The sequence below is a fragment of the Rhinolophus sinicus genome, linkage group LG05, assembly GCF_036562045.2.
Source record: "Rhinolophus sinicus isolate RSC01 linkage group LG05, ASM3656204v1, whole genome shotgun sequence".
NCBI classification, from domain to species: Eukaryota; Metazoa; Chordata; class Mammalia; order Chiroptera; family Rhinolophidae; genus Rhinolophus; species Rhinolophus sinicus.
The window spans coordinates 90,326,811-90,347,078 of NC_133755.1; the positions used below are offsets into that span (position 1 = coordinate 90,326,811).

A 20,268-nucleotide genomic window follows, 5' to 3' on the forward strand; every position below is an offset into this window, starting at 1 on the left:
CCATTTCATAGATGAGGAACCTGAGGCATGGAGAGGTGAAGAAGTAAGTTGCTTGAGGTCACCCAGGTAGTAAGTGGTGGAGTTGGGATTCAAACATGAGTAGTTGAACTCCAGAATCCTACCCTTAAGCTAGTTGTCACTGAAACTCTGACCCCCCATCCCCCACCCCTCACCCTTTGGGGTGCCAAGGCAGAGGGTGTTCTCTAGACCTCATGAGAGCATGGAGTCCAGCTGGAAGCAATTGGGACACAGTTGCCAACACAGGGCAGCAACAGGAAGTTGTAGAGCGTCCTTCCTGAGGGGTGAGATTCCCCAGCCCGGAGGGAACGCTGAGCTAGGTGGGGCTAAGCCAGGAACACTTCCCAGAAGAGGTGAGCGACCAAGGTCTCAGCAAGCAGACCCACGGTGTAAAAAGTGCCAGAGAGCAGGCGGGGGATGGGCGCTGGAGGCCTGAGCCTAGGTTCTGAGCAGGACGGGGTGGTCTGCACCCCCTCCACCCTGCCGGACCCTGCTCACCCGCCCGGGACGCTGGCGCCGCAGGGGCTGTGCGCGGTGGGTGGTCCCCGAGACGGAGCTGTCGAGTCTGTGCCTGACACCTCTTTTCCCTCCACTCTCTTGGTCTCTTTCAGTTGGAGGAGGACAGACTCTCGGGGCACTCCCTCCCGCGGTACAGCCCCCTGCGACGACTGGCGTCCTCCGTGTTCTCCTCCTCCACGCTGGAGACCGAGCATTACCCTCACCCTGGCGGCGGCGGCTCCTCGGGCTCCTCCGGTTCCCTCATTCAGCGCAGCCGCTCGGCGGAGAGCAGCCCCGTGCGGGCGCCCCACCGGCGCCATGCGCCCCTCGCCACCGGCAACCACAGACTCGTGCCCTCGGTGCTCCGCATCTCGCGGTCCCAGCTGCAGCAGGTGTGGGCCCGCTTCACCCACAAGACCTAGGCTGGGCCCCCCCCCTCCTGGAGGGGGCAGGTGGGGGGGGGTGGGGAGCAGGCAGAGACCGTGGTTCCTTCCCAGGATGCAATAATCACACACTCACACAGCCCATCCCACCCGGTCATGCAATACCGCCCCCATCACGTTGGCCCAAGGTACTGTAATCCCCCCCCATCCCCACGATCTCCCTTTGCTCTGTGCCAGCCAAATGGTGCAGGGAGGGGTGGTGCTGTCCGTGCAGTTTCAGGGACAGGACGAGGCCCTCAGCTGGAGCCCCCAGTCGGTCCAGAGTCCAGTGGAAACTAAGATGTCAGGGAGATGAGGCATGCTGGGTCAGAGTCAGTGTAGCATGGGGTTTATTGTGTTTAGTTGGTGATTTCTTGGCATGGCTAGGCCTGGTCCCCACTGAGGGGGATGGCAGAAGACAGCCCCATTCCACAGGGTGTGAATGCCTGTCTATCTGTGTGGGGCAAGGTGTGTGGCCCTGTGTGTGAGAGGCAGGCCTGGCCGGTCGGGTTTGGGTCTGGTGGGGAGTGCCTCTGTACTCAGTGATATGGGGAGAAGCAGCCCGTGAGCCCGGGAGCCTGTCCCGTGCCACTTTCACAGAGCCTGGAGCTTAGTCCACTGTAGGCAGGCCGTCCCCCACGGCATATGGGCCATCACTCACTGGTGGGATCGGTTGCTGGCCCAGCTCCTTGGGAGCTAAGGATGGATGAATGGGATCTGCCCCTCAAAGGGAGCTGGAGCCTAGGGGTGAGGGGACCCCGTCTAGAAGCAGTGACAGAGAGGGTGGTTGTTATGGATGAGGCAGGACCTGTGAGCTCAGGACAAACCCCAAACAGCAGCTGGCTCACCACTGACCCTCTCTGAGGGTGACTCCTTCCTTTAGGTGCTCAGCCAGGCCGGCTGGCCCCCAGGGGCCGTGGTGCAGACAGACGAGGGTGCAGATGAGATGGGGATCTAGAGGTGGGTGGGGGGTTGGAATGCCAGATTGCTTATGCCTTTCTGCCTATTTCTCAGCCCCCAACTTGTCGCTGCAGGGACGCCCCAAGGTTCCCTTTCTTCATTCCTGCCCTTGTCAGCCAGCAGCTCTATTCCCCTGGGTAATGGGGCAGTGATGCATACGGTACCAGGAAGGGCAGCGCCTATACAGGGAGGAAGGAAGGGGGGAGGCCTGAAGGTTTCCCGTTTGTTGCAGTGAGACTGTGCCTGTATGCATGCAAGTACACGTGTGCGTATGAATGTGCTTATACGTGTACATGTGTGCTTATGAATGTGCTTATACGTGTACATGTGTGCGTATGAATGTGCTTATACGTGTGTATGTGTGCGTATGAATGTGCTTATACGTGTACACGCATGCGTATGAATGTGCTTATACGTGTGCACATATGCGTATGAATGTGCTTATACATGTACACACGTGCATATGAATGTGCTTATACGTGTACACACGTGCGTATGAATGTGCTTCTACGTGTGCACGTGTGCGTATGAATGTGCTTATACGTGTACACACTTGTGTATGAATGTGCTTATACATGGGCATTAGTGGATGTGGCAGGGCTGTCGTGGAGGGTTGCGTAGGCTGTCTACTGCACAATTCCCGGGACCGCCATTTACATAGACCCCAATGTGAATGGCACCTGCTGAAGTTGCACAGTGCCGCAGCCCTACGTGTGGGTATGTATGCGTGTACATATGCACACGCATACGTGTGTTAGGGAGTCAGAAAGATATCTGTGCAGTCCTTGGTAGTTTCCTAGGTACCTACCCTCATCCTGAATCATCTCTCTACCCCCGCCTCCCTGTGATCTCTGCTTCCCTCCCAACTCAACTCTCTTCAACTCCCCAGCTATCTCTGGTTGGAGTAGAGGCCTCAGGGCCCCTGCCCCAGCCTGGGGGTGGGCAGGGTTCTTCAGTCAAACTGTCCTCAAACTGTCCTCATGGATGGCCAGCGTTGTGGTATGGCTCATCTACATGAGCTACACACACACCCGCTTCACACACACCCCCAAAATCTGCCCCCTGCCCCCTGCGACCCCCCCTAAACACAAAGGATGTCTGGGCCAAGAGCATCTTCCCTATCCAGGAATGAAACTTGCGCCCCCACCCCACCCCCATCCTGGCTGCTCACTTTTGGAGCTCCCCAAGTCCAAGACTCTGTTGCCCTCAAGACTGTTTCAGGTGGCTCCACACCCTGCTGTGGCAGAAGGTAGAGGAAGGGTCAAGGGTAGACCCTTTGAGAAGGGACAGAAAACACAAAGCACAAAGGTGAGAGGGTGGGATGAACAGTAGCCCCACTCCCACTTTCCGGCACTGCCCCCACCCTCCTGCCTGCCCCTCTGGCCCTCTTCCCCTCCCAGCTAGTGGCAGGGGGTGAAGTGAAGGGGAGTCTGTCCACCAACCACTCCAAAAGTCACAGCAGTGGGGGCAGGGCCGCTGCTATCTGGGGTTAGATGAAACCGAGCACTCTGTTATCCGGCATTCCCTTCCAGAAGGTCCTATTACCGACCCTGAGTACAGCTCCCACTCAGTGACCAGAACTGGAGGTACTCTGAGACCCCAAAGTGCCTTGTGACTTATCAAAGACAATGGCACTACCTTCAGCCTTGTTTTAGCATTAACTACATATTACTGTTTCCAAAGCATTTAGAGATGGGGAATCCATTCCAAAGGTGGCTGAATTTTCTCACACACACACACACACACACACACAGACACCAGAACTGGTAACTGTAGGAGAGTGTGTGTCTTTTAAAGTAAGATCATGATTCAAAACCTTTGTCCTTTGGGGCACCCTGTTGCACACCCTCCATGGTAGGGGAGTGAGTGTCTTACAAGCCATAAAGTTCTGAGCTAACAGGAGGTGATCTTGGTAATATTATCTTTTGAGGGAGGCTTTGACTTTTGGAAACAGCTAAGGCCATTTGAAGCCACATGTGTTGGATCAAGGTCATGTGAAGCTTGACAGAGCCCAGCCTGGTTTGGAGTTGAGTCTCCTGTCTCTAGGTCCCAGGCCAGGCAAGGAAGCTGTGAGCCTGCCATGTTGTCAGGCTCTTTTTTCTGAAGGGTTTCCCAAAGAGGAGAAGTGCTAATCTGTTTTGGGAAAGCGCACAGCCTCCCCAAGGTCAGCTTTGAAAAGAGGCAGCATACTTTGTTATACTTTGAAAACGGTGTTTTTGTACTTCACAGTCACACCCAGCATACAGGGGTGGCTTGCAATGATTTGTTTTTTATTTTATTTAACAGTCACTGGCTCTTGACACGTATTATGTGCCAGGCAGTGATCTAAGCACTTTATGAAATTAACTCATTTACTCCTCATAATAGCCTATGGGGTAGATCCCAGTATTATATACATTTAATGGATTAATAAGAATATTTAATTTACAAGGACATTAAAAAAAACCTTGCCAATGCCGAATAACTGAGGTCTTGTTTGATAGGAGTTTTAAAGTGTTTCAGTCTGTGTACTGGTCTGTTTACTGTCCTTCCTGAGAAGGACAGAGGGAGTTGTTAGTGCGCCAGACTCTCCTTCCTTCTCCACTCCCCTCATGGGATGGTGTTCAGGTGGGGGTTACTCCAGAAACCTGGGGTTGATTGAAATGGCAGAGCTTGCCTCTCCTGAGACCCCAGTCTCTCAATCGCACAGGCCCCCAAGGATCCCACGCAGCTCTGGGGATTAGGTGACGGAGTAAGAATCACAGTGAGAAAGCAGGTGCTCAAGACCCTGACCTCGGTGGTCTTAGTGGGGGCCTCAGGGTCGGGCTCACAGACAGGGCAGGTACTGGCGCCGGGGAGTAATGACCATGGGAATTTGAGCTGAGTGTCACCGACTCACTCGTCAACAGGAGCCAAGCAGTGTCAGGGAGCCGGCAGATTCGAGGACTGTGGCAAAGAGGGGAACCCCTGCCACGCCATCTTCTGCTCAGCCCATTGTTGCCACTACCTTACAATTTTTGTGTGAAATCTCCCAATTTTTACTTATCGACTTCTAATTTTCAAAAACAACTTTTTAAAGAAGAATCACTGTGTGAGCCAAACAAACAGGTTTACAGGCAGAGACCCTGAACTCAGTTTGCAGCCTCTGTGAGCCTGAGCACTGCCCACCCCCTTCTATCTCAAAGGGGGACAGTGTTCTTCCTCAAACCAGCTGGGCTTCTTAGAGGAAGCAGCTCACAGCCGGTGAGGATGTGTGGTGTGTGCTGTGCATATGTGTGGGTGTGTGTGCCTGAATGTGTGTGTGGGCTAGTGGACTTATTCGTGGTGAGTGGGTTCCTCCTTGTAGGAACAGTATTTTCTCTGTGGGACAGGACCCTAGGTCAGTGAAAAATACTCTATTAAATTCTCCATAATGAATAGACCCCCCCACACACTCAAGGCAGCTTGGGTCACAGCAATAACCACTCAGCACTCATCCCACCCACTAGCATCCCGAACCCAGCAATCTCCCTTGGCGTTTCCAGTTTTGGGGAAAATGGGCCTAGAGATGACCAGGTGGAGGACTGATGGCATCTCTGAGCCATGCTGGCATATTAACCCTTGCTTCCCTAGCCAAGGCGGCAGGGCCCCCCAATCCCAGGAAAAGCCAGGGGTCCTCAGTGTGGAGGATTCCAGGACCCTCCTTGACTTTCTTTCCTCTGTCCTGTATAGGTCCCTTTTTCTGGGGAGAGATGGTGCTGTCTGCCTGGGTGAGGGGGCACAGGGGCGGAGCCTGGGCCACGGGTGGACAGAAGGAGCTGTGTCAGTGTGTCTTTATTCGGTGGCCAGGGGAGGGGACCGTGCTTAGGGAGAGTGTGGGTACCCCTGGCTGTGGGAGCCTAGAGAATGTTGTATCCCCTTCTGTCCTTGAGTTGATTTGTCCCTGAGGATGGAAGCATAGACCCCCTAAGGAGTACCTGACCACCACCCACCCTCCCCCAAACCCCACTGAGATCCCAACCCAAAGGGCAGCAATCAGCCCACCCCCATGGGCAGACCTTGGTAACAAAGAGTGTGGCAAATCACTCTCCTTAAGTTGGGGAGCATATCCCCAAAGTTCACATTACTCCCATTAGGGAAAGAGGTGCCCCTAGGACTCGTGGGGTCAGCCTCTGAAAAATGTAAAGCATCCTTCTCCCTAAGGGAGATGCTCCCAGCCTGAGGACCACCTCCCTAAATGCCCGCCATAGTTTCCCACACCACCAGTGGGCGTCCAGGCCAGGGAACCTCTGAGTCTGAGTGGCCTCCTCCGCAGAGTAAAGAGTTGAGAAGAAGTGGGGGAGAAGGGTCAATGGAACCCAAAGGAGTATAGGAACCTCCCTAGACCTCTCGCTCCTTCCACTTGTTTCCAGTGTCAGTCAGTCAACACACTGACTCCCTTCTGCCTGCACAGGCTGGGAGGGTGCGGGGGTGGGGTTCGCTTTGTCATACTAACGCGCGCGCACGCACACACACACACACACACACACACACACACACCCGTAGCTGCGCGCACACTCCATCCACTATTCGGACAGCAAACTAGCAGTTCCCGGCCAGGGAGAGCACAAGGACCGCATTTCCGAGCATCTCTCGCAGGTTTCTAAGTGTAACAGGACCCAAAACACCACTTTTCGCTCTATCCCCGTCCCCCGGACCCGCCCCACACCCCTGCCCCCGCCGCCGTCCAACCATGAATGTACGTTCCGTCTTTTTAACTAGCTGCTACGCGGCGTGACCAGGGGGACCGCACGGCCTCTGAGCCCCACGACCGAGCCCTGACCCATCCGTGTCCAGGGCTTTCCTCCCGGGAGCCCCGCCTCCGTGCGCGACCCAGGGGGCTTCTGCACCTGCCCCGCCCCCTACCCGCCGAGCTGCCTGCTGCTAAATACTCCACTTGGGTTCCCACCTCCCACGCCCCGCCGTCGCGCTCAGTCCGTGTTTATTTTCCCCTCCGCCGGCTCCCAGCCGCTGGGTTCCTGGCCTCTGGGAGGGACGGGATCGGAGTGGGGCTCGCCCGCTAGTGCCTCCAGGGCCGGGGTGCAGACCCGCGGCTGGGAGAGGAAGCTAGCCAGTTCTCCAGGCTCTTAGAGCCCGCATCGCCCCACGCCTGATTCCTGTTACCTCACAGCCCACAGGACTGCCACCACCCCTGCCCCAAATAATTGGCCTTGCAATTGGATGCCAAAGAGCCCAGAGTTGAGGGGGAAGCCAAGCTTTGAGCCGAGGTCTCTCAGAGCCACCCAACACTCACTTTTTGCCCACGCCCCAGGGTCCGTGTCTCTTGCCCCACCCTTCTCCATCACTGAGGGCCCTAAGGGCCCCCCAAACATGCCTCCACTTCCGGCTCTTCTCCCTCCCCACCCCCGAAAATAAAACTCAGGGACCAACATCTGCTTCCTTTGCACTTGCTCCGTCGACCCCTCCCCCCACTTGGAGGGGCTTCCGTGGGGGAAGAGGCGGGGTTCCGGGCCCTTCTGGCTGACAGTATTGAGCGAGGAGAGCGCTGGCCCCTGACCCTTGAGTGGTGGGACTGGTGGGATTGGGGTAGATCAGCCCTGGGGCCCAGCTGAGCCCTTTCCCTCCAGGGACCCGAGGATCCCCCTCCCAGTTTCCGGATACGCTCCCTAATTGTGGTGGGAAGGGGAGCGAGGGATGGGAAGGGGGTTGGCGAGAGGACCCCCCGGAGGTCCAGCCGGTTTATTTCCGAGCCTCCCTCTTCTATCATGATTCCCCGCTCCTCTTTTGTACTGCAGTAATACTGTATTATAAGCTTGCACTATTCCGCGACCCCGGCCAGCGTAAGCATGCACGAAAAACTCAAAACCACACACACACTCACACACAAAGATGGGACGCTTTTTTTCCCCTTCCTCTCTCCGGGGTGCGTCCTCAGCGTACACAGCGTCGTCGGGGGCCGCGGGCCTGGGTAGAAAAGCATGCACTGAGCCCCTGCCCCTAGATTGCGAGTACTGTACAAATCCAACACTTGAAACCGACACGCACACGCGCGGCGCCGCCACGGGGGTGGGACACGGACACGCACCCACGCGCACACGGCCTTGCACGGGCGGGGGTGGGGGCGCCCCGCCGTCACGCGTCGCTGTGCGAGGGATCTTGTGCCTTTTTAAGTCCCTGTATGTTCATGCAGACAATCCGGAGAGCTTGTGTACTAACTACCAAATCCTGATTAAAGACGCCTTCTAGGAACCTGCGCTTCGCCTGCTTTCTTTCACCCTTCTTCTTAACCCACCACTCATGCAGACCCCAGCTCTGGGGGTGCCCGGTTGGGCAGAAGCTAGTCTTTTGCTGACTCAGGGATGGAGTGGGGGCAAATTCCAGACCAATGGACCCAGCCCCACCCCTACCTCAACTGGCAGCTAACACCATGGCTGAGGGGGGAGACCGACCGGGGGCTCAAAGAGGTTTCAGCCTGGTTGGACTTGAGTAACTCTCTCCCTGCTGGCTGTCTCCTTTCATCCGGAGGAGAGGCTTGAGGGGTGGACTCTGGTTTCTGGGGCCTGAATCCAAATTTGCAGCTTGCCAACTTGTCCAAGATGGGAGGAAAAGTCGGGAGGGAGCTGGGCCCACTGATAGTTTCTCTCTGGATGGGACTAGAGAGGCCAACTGTGCGGTGGGGGTTGGGAAGCCCGAATGCCAGAGAGCCTGTGAGGCAGCCGCAGGAGCCTTTCCCTGCTCCTCTGCTCTGAGGGGGGATCTAAGGCAGCCCTGGCCTGGGAGACGGATCTATGTAGGGGGTTCAGTGAGAGAGTGGGGATGCAGCGAGAGCACGTGTGTTGAGGGAGGACTAGGTCAATGAGAGGGCGGGACATGGAGAAGGACAGGATTGCAGAGGCTTCTGAGACTGCAGAGAGAGAGGGTGAAAAGAGGGGCTGTCCTCTCCTTCTCTCTGGTCCCACTCCACCCCCGTAGGCCTGCTGCCACAGCGCCAAAAGAGGAAGACATCTTTCTCCTGGGGCCTAAAGCTAGCCTGCGGGCAGGAGACGAGCAACTTACAGCTGCGTTTCCTGACCCCCAGTGCATTTAGGACGCCCCGCACACTGTCAGCTCCTTGCCCAGGGCCAGGCAGGGATGGGTTGGGGACAAAGAGATCTGGAGATCTAGTGTGTGAGGATCTGTACAGACCTAGGGTAGGCAGCCACCTTCCCAGGTCATCTTACTTCTTCCACCCAGATGACTGTCACTGGCCAGTGCACCTGGGGTGGGTGGCACACCTGGGCGTAGGGTGGAGGAGCAGAGGGAGGGCTCTGGGTTTGGCAGATGTGGTTTGAGAGTGGAGACCCAGACAGACAGGTAAAGAATCTGGGAAAGGCAGTGGTAGCTGGAGGACGCTACACTGTTAACGTTTCCTCATATCCAATTTTCAGGCTGGGCAATTATGGCAAGGGGGGGTGCCCCCTGGGGAGAAGGAGACATGGGAGGGTGCACCTGGTGGCTGCTGAGGGAAGAGGAGGGATGGGGCACCTCTGTGAGAGTCATAAAACCTTCTCCACCCCCACGCAGCGGGGGAAGGGTTGATATCAGGGCTCGCCCTCCTGCTTTTGTCACGTAGCAGCCATTGTTCTTTGCCCTTGGCACCCATGTGCTGATGTGCAGCGCAAAGCGTCTGGGTTTGGCCAGGGTCTAGGCAGGAGAGTTGCCCTATGCACCCTGTGTGGGGCTGAGGTTATGTGGACTCACCTGTCCTCTGTGTCCTCATCAGAGAAGTCAAAGCTGAGGAGAGCCCAGTTTTGTTGGTGGTAGGGGAAGATCAGAGAATGGTCCATCCACCTCCCTCCACTTTTCCTGGTGACTGGAGGAAATATGGACTTGGGCTGGGTTCTGAAGCTAGTGAGACCACAGTCTTCTGGTCTGGGCCGAATGGGGGCAGGGAGAGGGCCAGAGATTTCATTCTCTCTGCGCATGCGTCTCAGCTCCAATGGCCTGCCTCACCTCCTACCTCGATTTACCCTATGACATCTGCCTTTTGCCGAACGCCAGCAGAATCGCTAGGGAGCTTTACACAAACTGATTTCTGGGCCTCATCTCTGGCCTACAGAATCTTGGGGGTAGGACTCTGTATTTTTAAGAATCACCCCCAGATAATGCTCTGCCAGACTAAGCTGGGGAACCACAATAAGCAAATTGGAATCATAAAAGGTCATGGCCCCGGGGAAGGGACCAGGAAAGTGTGATCTTCCCCAGACCTGGACTTTCCCTCCTGACACCCAGCACTGTGGCTTTCCTCTGAGCTGCAATGGGGGGTGTCATTGCTGTCCCCCTCCTGTGGTGTCCTCAGCCCTCTAGTGCCAAGCACACAGAGGTTGTCTAATGATTGAGTGAATGAGCACTAGATTGCATGTGAGAATGGATGAATACTCTTTGGACTCAGGCAGCAGGAGAGGCTGGGAAAGAGGGAGGGAGGATTCCCCACTTTCTGAGAGGCAGGAACTTGAGCTCCGCCTGGCGCTCCTCAACATGGCAACATGCAGAGGGGCAGAGGGACTTTGAAACAGACAACCCAGCAACTGTGGCCCAGGTGGACTTGGCAGTGACCTTCGGGCAAACCTGTCCCCACTCTGAGGTTCACAGCCCTTCCTGCTGAAGGGCAGAGGCTCCCAGGTTTCCCTGTATGGGAAGGTGGGAGGTCAGTGAGACAATGGAGAGAGTTCTGGGTTCTGGGCCACCCCGGGTGATGTGTTTGGGCATGGCAATGCCTCTTTCCAGGCCTCAGTTTCCCAGTCTGATATCATCACTGATGCCTGATTTTCAGTTCTCATTCCTTTCCCTCCCAGGTAATAGAAGGGGAGGGATTTGAGATGGAAAGAGAGAGGGTTCCAGCTACTATCATCTAACAGCACTGTGAGAGGTGGGCCCATCCTATGGATGGGGCTTTTCCAGAGACATCCAGGGCCCGAGCAGAGGAAAAGGTGGTTCTGCCAGGGTGCCCAAAGTGTCCGAGATGGACAGGGAACACAGGCAGAAGCTCTGCGGAGAAAGGATGCCTAGTGGGGTGGAAGAATGTCCCCGCTGGGTGGGATGTCTGCTGCTGGGTGGGTGAGTTCTGAGCCAGACAGGAGGGAGACATGATCAGAGCTCTGTATCTGTCTGCCTGTCTCCGGCTCTCAGTGCCAGCACCTGCCCCATGGCCCCCACAAACCCCAGAGTTCACAGCAACGCCCTCCCCCTCTGCCCAGTTATCTTCTCTATCCCTGACATTGTAACTAAACATGGCAAAGGCCCCAGCACAGGGCCTGGCACAGAACCAGCACTTAACGTTTGCACAATGAATTAATGAATAAATGAAGAATGAGAGTGGTGCAGAAAAAGAAAGCAATTGCTGGGGACTTCCAGCCTGCATATGAAGGGGACAAAGCTCTAAAGAAGTTCCCTGTCCGGCTCAAACAGGGTGTGCAGGGGTCCCCTCCAGGGTCTGAGCTTTCCCTGCCTTCTCCCCACCCGCCCCACCCATCAATCCTCACCCGATGGTCTGATTGTGAGGAAGATTATGGCAGTTGACCACAGAATAAGTCACAGACAGCCTTGGGCGGATCCTTGGCCTGGGGGATTCCTGCCTTCCCTCCCCATCAGCCTTTGCGCTGTCTGTTTGCACAGAGACCTCCATTAGCAGACCTCCTCTTCTCCCCCCCCCCCACCCTATCCCCCATAGGTGTGGCATGTGGGCACTTCTGGGGTTGGGGAGGGAGGTAATGCTCTCCAAACCAGAGTGAACAGGGAAGGAGGTAGGAGGGAAGGAGCTAACATTTATTGAGCAACTGCTGTATGCCCGACACATTGCTTATCTGACCTCACTTACGATCACAGCATTTGTGGAGTATGCATTATCCCCGTTTCATTTCCTAATACAGAGAGAGCACACTCCATTAAAATGAGGACCATGATTGTCTTGTTCACTACTCGATCCACAGATTCAGGACTTCTTGAATGAATGAATGAATGAATGATGCTCAAGGGGCTTAGTGTTTATGAGGAGAGAGAACCATGTAAACACCTGCATGTGGAATAGAGGGTGGAAGGTTCTCTAATGGAAGAATGTGGGAAAACAAATAGAAAGGAGAGTGATGAAGTCTGCTTGGTGAGTGGACAGGAAGGCTTTTTGGAAGCGGTTTGAGCTGGGTCCTGGAAGAAGAACAGGAATTTTTCATGTGAATAGAAGAGGTGAGAAGGACCCCCAGGCAGAGGAAACTGCCTAGAGAAAGACCCAGAAGTGTGAGATGCATGATGCATTTGGGGAACTGCTGGTGGCATTTACACACACTCGTGTGTGGCTGGGGTGGAGGGTGGGGGCCCGTATGTGGCTCAGGTGGAGGGTGGGGGCCCGTATGTGGCTGGGGTGGAGGGTGGGGGCCCGTATGTGTCTGGGGTGGAGGGCGGGGGATCAGAGGGTGCTGCTAGAAGTGAGGTTGGAGCAGAAGGCAGGGCTGAGGGGGAGGGGTTGCTCATGCCAAACCAAGGATTGGAACTGTCTCCTGAGGTCATTGTAGGTTTCTGTAGGTTTGAAGACGAGAGAGATGGGATTAGATTTAGGTTTCAGGAAGATCACTCAGGCAGCTATGGGATGGATGGATGGGCAGTGCAGGGTGGAGAAAACAGGCCGGTGGCTGGGGAACCACCAGGCAAGACAAGACTATGGCCGTGGGGTGGAAGCAGCAGACACACACGTCTAAGAGGTATACTTGGCAGGATGCCCTGAGAATCTGATGGCACCTGAAGGTATCAGGATATCTCCAGGGCTTCTGGTCTGGATGGGCTCATATGTTTAGGAAGACGGAGGCGCAGCGTGTTCAAAAAAGGCTAACGAAGTGTTGGACACTGTTCGCACCATCCCATCAGGATCAAAGCTGTGTCCGCCGGGGTAGGGCCCAGTGCATTGTGGGTGTCTGGGGATGTGTCTGAATTGACAGAGTGGTGCTGGAGAAGATGCAGCCGCTGAGGTCCTGATAAGGTGGTCAGGCCTTTCTAGTCTGGAAGGAAGAAGGCGAAGGGGAGATGTGGCAGGAGTCTTAGAAAACCAACAGGCCATCACTTTGCCAAGGACTCCATACAAAGCTTCAAGTGGGGAAAACTTAATCGGCTGAAGAAAAGCTGTTCTTCACAGGCTGTTTGTAAATTCCTAGAGGAAGTGTGGACTCAAAACACACCTTAGAGGTCTGGAAAATTCCCAGCTGACAGGCCTGGAAGAGTCAGGAAGGAAGGGTTCTGGAGCTCCAGTGGGCCTCGAGATTTCCTGACACCTCTGACACCTTCAGGTACCAGCAGACACTCAGGGCGTCCTGCCACGTATACCTCTTAGACGTGTGTGTCTGCTACCCCAACCCCACGGCCATAGCCTTGTCTTGCCTGGTGGTTCCCCAGCCACGGGCCTGTTTTCTCCACCCCGCACTGCCCATCCATCCATCCCATAGCTGCCTGAGTGATCTTCCTGAACTTACATCTAGTCTCTCTTCCTCAAACCTACAGAAACCTAGAGCGAGCCCCACAGTCCTCAGCTAGAGCAATGAGCAAAGCAGAGGCAGTGCTACCCTCCTGGAGCTCACGCCGCAGTGGACACACCTGGGCCTGTAGGTGTGTGGGTGCAGTTAGGTCCTCTTGGGCGCAGCAGCGTGGCTGACCTCAGCCGGTCCCTGTGTGTGCCCCTTGCAGGTGTTCTCCGTGGCGCCCCCGTTTGAGGTGAACGGTCTCCCGCGAGCTGTGCCTCTGAGCCTGCCCTACCAGGACTTCAAGAAAGACCTGTCCGATTACCGAGAGCGGGCTCGGCTGCTGCACAGGGTCCGGAGGGTGGGCTTCTCGCACACGCTGCTCACCGCCCCCCAGGTTCCGCTGGCTCCGGTTCAGCCTCAAGCTAATGGGAAGGAGGAAGAGGAGGAGGACGATGAGGAAGAAGACGAAGAGGAGGATGAGGAGGATGAGGAAGAGGAAGACGAGGAGGAGGAGGACGACGACGAGGACGAGGAGGAGGATGAGGACGAGGATGCAGTGGCCCTGGGGGAGGCACTGGGGCCGCGCAGTGGCTCCAGCAGTGAGGGGAGTGAGAGGAGCACGGACCGGAGCCAAGAGGGTGCCCCGTCCACGCTGCTGGCTGACGATCAGAAGGAGTCCCGGGGCCGGGCCTCCGTGGCTGACGGGGACCTGGAGCCTGAGGAGGGTTCCAAAACGCTGGTGCTCGTCTCCCCCGGTGACATGAAGAAGTCGCCTGTCACTGCCGAACTGGCCCCCGACCCTGACCTGGGCACTCTGGCTGCCCTCACTCCTCAGCACGAGCGGCCCCAGCCCACGGGCAGCCAGCTAGACGTGTCTGAGCCAGGCACCCTGTCCTCCATCCTCAAGTCTGAGCCCAAACCCTCTGGGCCTGGGACAGGGCCGGCGGCAGGGGCAGTGACTACAGGGGCAGGCGGAGTGGCGGTCACCTCCTCACCCTTCACCAAAGTCGAGAGGACCTTTGTGCACATTGCTGAGAAAACCCACCTCAACGTCATGTCTTCTGGTGGACAAGCCTCACGGTCTGAGGAGCTCAGTTCTGGGGGTGACCTGGGCCTGGAGGTGCCCTCTGACGGGAGGGCTGCGGAGGAGGGGACCTCCGTGCCCATGGAGAATGGCATTGCCCAGTCAGGGTTGGAGAGCTGTGCCCTGTCCGGCCCCCCTGGGGACACTGCGTTGGAGGTGGCCATGGAGTCACTGCCCAATGGCCCAGCCCTTGCTGACGGGCCAGCCCCAGTGTCCCCACCAGAACCAGGCCCTGAAAAACTGGCCACCATCTCCCCTAGCCACCGTGCCATGCCAGGCCCTCGCCCTAGGAGCCGTATCCCTGTCCTGCTGTCTGAGGAGGACACGGGCTCTGAGCCCTCAGGTTCACTGTCGGCCAAAGAGCGGTGGGGCAAGAGGGCGAGACCGCCGCAGGACCTGGCACGGCTGGTGATGGAGAAGAGGCAGGGCCGCCTGCTGTTGCGGCTGGCCTCTGGGGCGTCGTCCTCCTCCAGTGAGGAGCAACGTCGCGCCTCTGAGACACTCTCAGCCACCGGCTCTGAGGAGGACACGCCGGCCTCGGAGCCCGAGGTGTCCAGGAAGGCCTGGCGGGCAGCTACCCCCCGGAGTCGGATTCCTCGCCCCATCAGCATCCGCATGCCCCTGCCTGCCCCGGCCCAGCAGCCCCCCGGCAGACCCCATGGTGCGACCCCAGCATCTGACACAGCCATCACCAGCAGGTGAGAAACCACTGCCCTGCCCAGGGTGGGCTGAGGGTGACTACAGAAGGCCTCCACCAGCAGGGGCTTCCCCAGAGCCAAGGTCAGGGGTACTGAAGAATCAAGAAGGATTCTCAACTACAACCTCCTGTCCACCTCTGACTCAGGTCCCAGCCCTGTCACTGGGTTCATGGGAGTGGCTACAGTGAGCATGTCTGGAGGGGTGCCAGGGAGGCCAGGTTTGGGAAAGGTTGGTGGCCAGTGGGGCCCACACGCAGCCTCGAGTGTGCCATAGGGCATTTGAAGCCAAAGGATAAAGCCCAGAATAGTTGGGAGAAAACATTATTCGTATTAATACAAATGTGGGTATAGTAGCATGTAAAATCCAGGAGAATTTGAAAGGTGAGCTAGAGACAAAGAAAGCTGGCAGCCAGCTCTTCCAACAGCAGCCTAGCAGTATGTGGTCCCTAGAGGTCCCACCCTGAAGGATGGCGCACCAGTCCTCAGTTTACCTGTGCTATGGCCGTCCTCAGTTTCAGGATGCAGTACTCTAGGGCTCAATGCCCAGGAGATTCTGAAAATGTCTCTTTTTAAAGTTTCTTTGCCCTCTTCTTTTCTCTTGCCTTCTGCCCTCCCCTCCCCGCAGGCTCCAGCTGCAGAAGCCCCCCGGGTCCGCCATTGCTGCTGACGTCCGCCCCAAACAGCCGGCTGGCCATGGCCTGGGCCCAGGGCGAGCCCAAGCCAGCATCAGGCCCTCCACCCCGCGCATTCCGGGCCTCCCCGCCTCCGCCGCGCGCAATCCCAGCGCGTCCCCCCGAAGCCAGTCCCTGTCCCGCAAAGAGAGCCCCTCACCCTCGCATCAGGCCCGGTCCGGGGGCCCCCCATCCCGGGGCGCCCCGCAGACCCGGGCCCAACCTGACGGCACCCCCTCCCCGGGGGGGCCCAAGAAAGGACCCAAAGGGAAACTCCAGACTCAGCGCGCAGCAACCAAAGGCCGAGCAGGTGTCCTGGAGGGCCGGGCCGGGGCCAGATAATGACGCGCGCGGCTCTCCGCGGCCCCCCACCCTCACCCCGGCCTCCCACCCGCAGCCGGCCATACTGGAACAGCTCCCAGCACAGCCTTATGCGCCTGACGCGCGCCACCCGCGGCCCCAGCTTCCCGCCTGCACCCACGACGGCGTGCGCCAGCACCTGCCGCGCCTGCCCGCCTGCCTGGCAAGACCCGATCGGTGGCAGGCGCCGCGCCGCGGGGGTAACGCCCGCCTCCCCTCACTACCCCGTCATATTCCACCCCCTGCCATCCTTCAGGTGGGGCAGGCTCACACTCCGCCCCGGGAAGGCTCAGTCACTCATCACCGCGGACCCCATTAATGGAGACGCCCCGCTCACCCACCAGGCCTCTGCAGCTCTCCATGCGCCCCCCACCTCTGCTTACACCTCCTACATCGCCTTTCCCTCCTCCCGACCCTCTTCCAGCCAAAGCCCCCACTTTTCAAAAAGGCAGCCTCAAATTCTGGAAGTGGAGGCTCCAGCTTCCCCTGGGGGCCAACCCCACAGTCTCCTGGGAAGGACCTCTTCTCAGTGGCCAGAGGGAGGGTGGGGAGGTGGGACCTTGGGGCTACTGGTCTACTCAGGTAGAGGGGGCGGGTCTGACCTGCCCCAAAGTCAGCTCTGTCCTGGACACCCCTGTGGGTGGCAACGGGCAGGTGATGAGGGCTGTTCCCCTGCACTTCTAAGGTGCAAAGACTCCCTCTCCCTAAATTTGGGTGGGATCTCGGTGGGAATCATAGAGTGTGTGGGCTGACTTCCTGGTCAGTGTTTCCCAGTGGGGGTTGGAGGGGGCCTTAAAAAAGTTTTCACCTATCTTTTGGCCACCAATCTAGTGCTCAGGACCCCTCACCATCAGGAATTCCTTATTGAGATCTAACCTCAGTTCCACCTTCTGCAGTTTCAGCCAACTCCTTTCTCTCCTGGGTTCAGTGGAGGTGGAGAATGGCTGCTTATCATCTTCTCTCCTTGGCCCTTTGGAGATTCAGGGAGTCAGTTCCGGTCAGGTCATCCTCCCTGTCCTCTTGGCTGGGGGAGTGGGCTGGATCAGACCACCATCTCTTCCAGTGGGCAGAGAGCAGAAACAGGCAGACAGACCGCTGGCCCTGGGACTCAAGGCGGAAAGGCCCTTTTAACTTCCAGACTGTGTGCCTGCGATGGTGCAGCCCAAATCCCGTCTTCCCTCAGCTCCCCCTTCAGCTTGTCCTCTCTTCTCCTAACTCCAAACTATGCAGCTGAGCGTGCCTGTCGAGGTTGAGGATGGTACATCTCAGTGAATGGATGTGGGGCGTCCTGCTGGGTCTGGCTCCTTCATAGCTCATCCCAACTCATCATGAGCCTCCACTGCCTCCGTCTGGGCCAAGCAGCAAATGGGCGGGAGAAGGGACAGCCACCCCTGCCTATGGGGACAGGTCTCCCGCAGGCCTCCTCCATCCTCAGCACCCACAGCCTCTGTCCCCTGGCCTGGCCCTTCTGTTCTTCTTTGGGGCCTGGAGAGCAAGGCAAGGTAAGAAGGGGAAGAGGAAGAAAGGTCCCAGCATGCCCCAGTGGGCTGGCAGCTCCAGCCACCATCACTTAGAAGGATGCCCATGAGCAAGGTGGCTCCAGGAACACCCTGGTCGTGCCCACTGAAGCCCCTTATGGAGAGTCAGCGGGCATGAGCAGCCGCTTCCAGGCCAAGGTGGTGGTGTCTCTGCAGACCAGCCTTGGGGAGGACTCCAGGGAGGACAGCCTTTGAGGTCCACCCCACGCTGATGCAGAAGCTCCCAGAACACTCAGGAAACCTCTCTGGACAGAGCTTTCTTTGTCAATCTGAGACCCTCCCAAGACCTCTACTGCCCCCTGGGTCCAGCAGAGGGGGTGGAGGAAGGGCCACTCCCTCCCACCTAGAGTTTCTCTGAATGACAATCAGCTCCTGCCAGGTGGAGACCCAGGCCTGACACCTGGTCCCCAGGTCCTGGGCCTGCTCCTTGCCACAAACCCAACCGTGAATGTAGGGCCCCCAGCCTCACTCCTGCCCCAGGACCAACAACAACCTGGTTTGGTGTTGGGAGGAAAAGGGGGTGGCCTGAGAGAACCCGAGGCCCATCCTACCCCCAGCTTCACCCAGCGCTGGAGCTGGGCAGAGACACAAAACCCTTGGGAAACCAGACCTCTCCAGGGCTCCCAACTGACCTCAGGCCTCTGCATCATTGACTATCACCCACCAAGGTTGGGGGAGGAGAGGCGGGGGCAAGTGTGGGAGGGGGCTAGGGGACTGACTCTGCTCCTCTCTCCAGGAAGGACCCAGGGCGGAGGAAACCACACCCCCTAGTGCCCCCACCCCCAGCTGCAGCTTCTGCCCCCCTGAGCACGCATCCCCTCCACCAAGCCCTGGGGGTCTTGAGCCCCTTCTCTATAAAAGAGTGTCACACACTATCACCACTGCACCCCTCCAGCACTTTCCCATCACGACAGCCTGTGTCACTGGCTCAGACGCGGGGCTGCTCACCCCAGAACAGAACACGCCTTCCGTCCCCAGCTGCACTGTGCACCACGAGGGTGCAGGAGAGGGGTCGTGCCCCAGGCACTTGGGCTCCCCACTCCCCAGCTCCTCACAGGGGCCTGGCTTGCTCAGTCTTCTCAGCTCCAGGGATGAGCCCTGGTGGGCATGGGGTGGAGGGCAGGGACTTGCCCTCCCCCTCCCCGGGGAAGCCACTGAAGAATGTTTACATGCCAAACAGAATGTAACACCTCCCTCACCCTGTCCCAGTCACTGCATGGCCACTGCCCTCCCTGTACCTGTCCACCCCCGCCCAACACCCTGGAAGCCGCTGTCATGATTAGATCGGGTCTCAGAAGGGAAGTAGCCATCACACCATTAAAAAGCCTGTGGACCTTTCTTTCTGTTGGCCTGGACTCTTCTTCCTTTGGGGGAGAGGGCAGACCCAGGCCCTGGGGCTTGGGGTGGGCAAGAGAGAGACGTAGGTTGGTGGGCAAGTGGGGAGGGACTATCATGGAGACAGATTGTTTCTACAGACAAGGAAATGGAAGCTCAGGACAACACAGGTAACTTGCTGAGGGTCACACCTGTGGAAGGGGCCTACCCTGCTGTCTGATGACAAAGCTTGCGCTCTCTCAGCTCCCTTTGCTGCCTCTCCCAAGTGCCAGAGACTCTAAGTCTAGCTTTGTGCAGAGAGGGAGGGAGGGAGTATTCTCATTGTCCAGAAGTTACCAGACAAAAGTGAGAGTGTTAGGAAAACCATAGAGTACAGCAGTTCACAGGCAAGGAAGAACAGTGGCTATTATTCTAACGAAATCTATAAATATCACAAATGAACATAGCTTATGATCCAACATCTCTACTTCTAGAAAAGTAGCCTACTTGTAAACTCACAAAATCGTGAGTGAAAAATTATTCATTGCAGTATTCTTTTATAGCTTCACAAAGCTGCATCGGCGATTCTGAAGCCCAAAAAGTTCTGAAAACTAGGGGTGTTTCCATTTGATTGGCACAGACTCTTTTGGTATCCAAACCTGACAAGATCATTTATAGCTTTTATTAATTCCACTTATCATGCATGTTTTCCGTGGCAATATTAATGTGTTTGATTACGGGGTGCTGCCTTAGATCCTGTTAGGGTATATCACGATATATGGAATACGCACTGAATTGCCTTTATAAATATATATATGATCTGAATTCTAAAAGAAATCTGATCCCAGTGGTTTGGATAAGAGACTGTGGACCTGTAAAAGCAACAGTTCAGACATAATCTAAATGTCTGTTAGCTGGGGCTGATTAATAGAGCATGGCCTCCCATATGATGGGGACCCCATTGTGGAGTCCTGTGAAGCTCTACAGTCAAGAAGGTGGCTCTTTGTAGACCCTTACGGACTGGTCTCCAAGATGAAGACTAAGTCAAAAATCATGTGTAATGTACACCTACTTAGATGAGTTAGAGGTCTGGCTGCTTTGGGGAGGAGAGCTGGGGGGAAGGGAGGCTGTACCTTTTGCATTTTGGACCCTAAATTCACTAGATGTGAATCTTTCATCCAGGCAATACATAACCAGTTTCTGTCCCAGGGCAGGATATATCGGCACTTACACAGTGGAAAGTTCGCGAACTTAATTGTTCAACCTC

At 56.8% G+C, this 20,268-nt stretch overlaps 1 protein-coding gene across 3 annotated transcripts in view; it reads left to right on the forward strand.

Annotated features, from left to right (window-relative positions):
* The window catches only part of TTBK1 (tau tubulin kinase 1), a 41,075-nt gene extending 22,050 nt beyond the window's left edge, over nt 1-19,025 (forward strand). For 2 of the 3 annotated variants that reach the window (XM_074332972.1, XM_074332974.1), the window contains exons 14-16: nt 630-908; nt 13,560-15,118; nt 15,744-19,025. In XM_074332972.1, coding sequence (XP_074189073.1) covers nt 630-908; nt 13,560-15,118; nt 15,744-16,131 — 2,226 coding nt within the window. In that variant the 3' untranslated portion in view covers nt 16,132-19,025. The remainder of the gene's footprint in view (nt 1-629; nt 909-13,559; nt 15,119-15,743) is intronic. The other variant, XM_074332973.1, reaches the window with a different exon arrangement.
* The last annotated feature ends 1,243 nt before the right edge of the window (nt 19,026-20,268 follow it).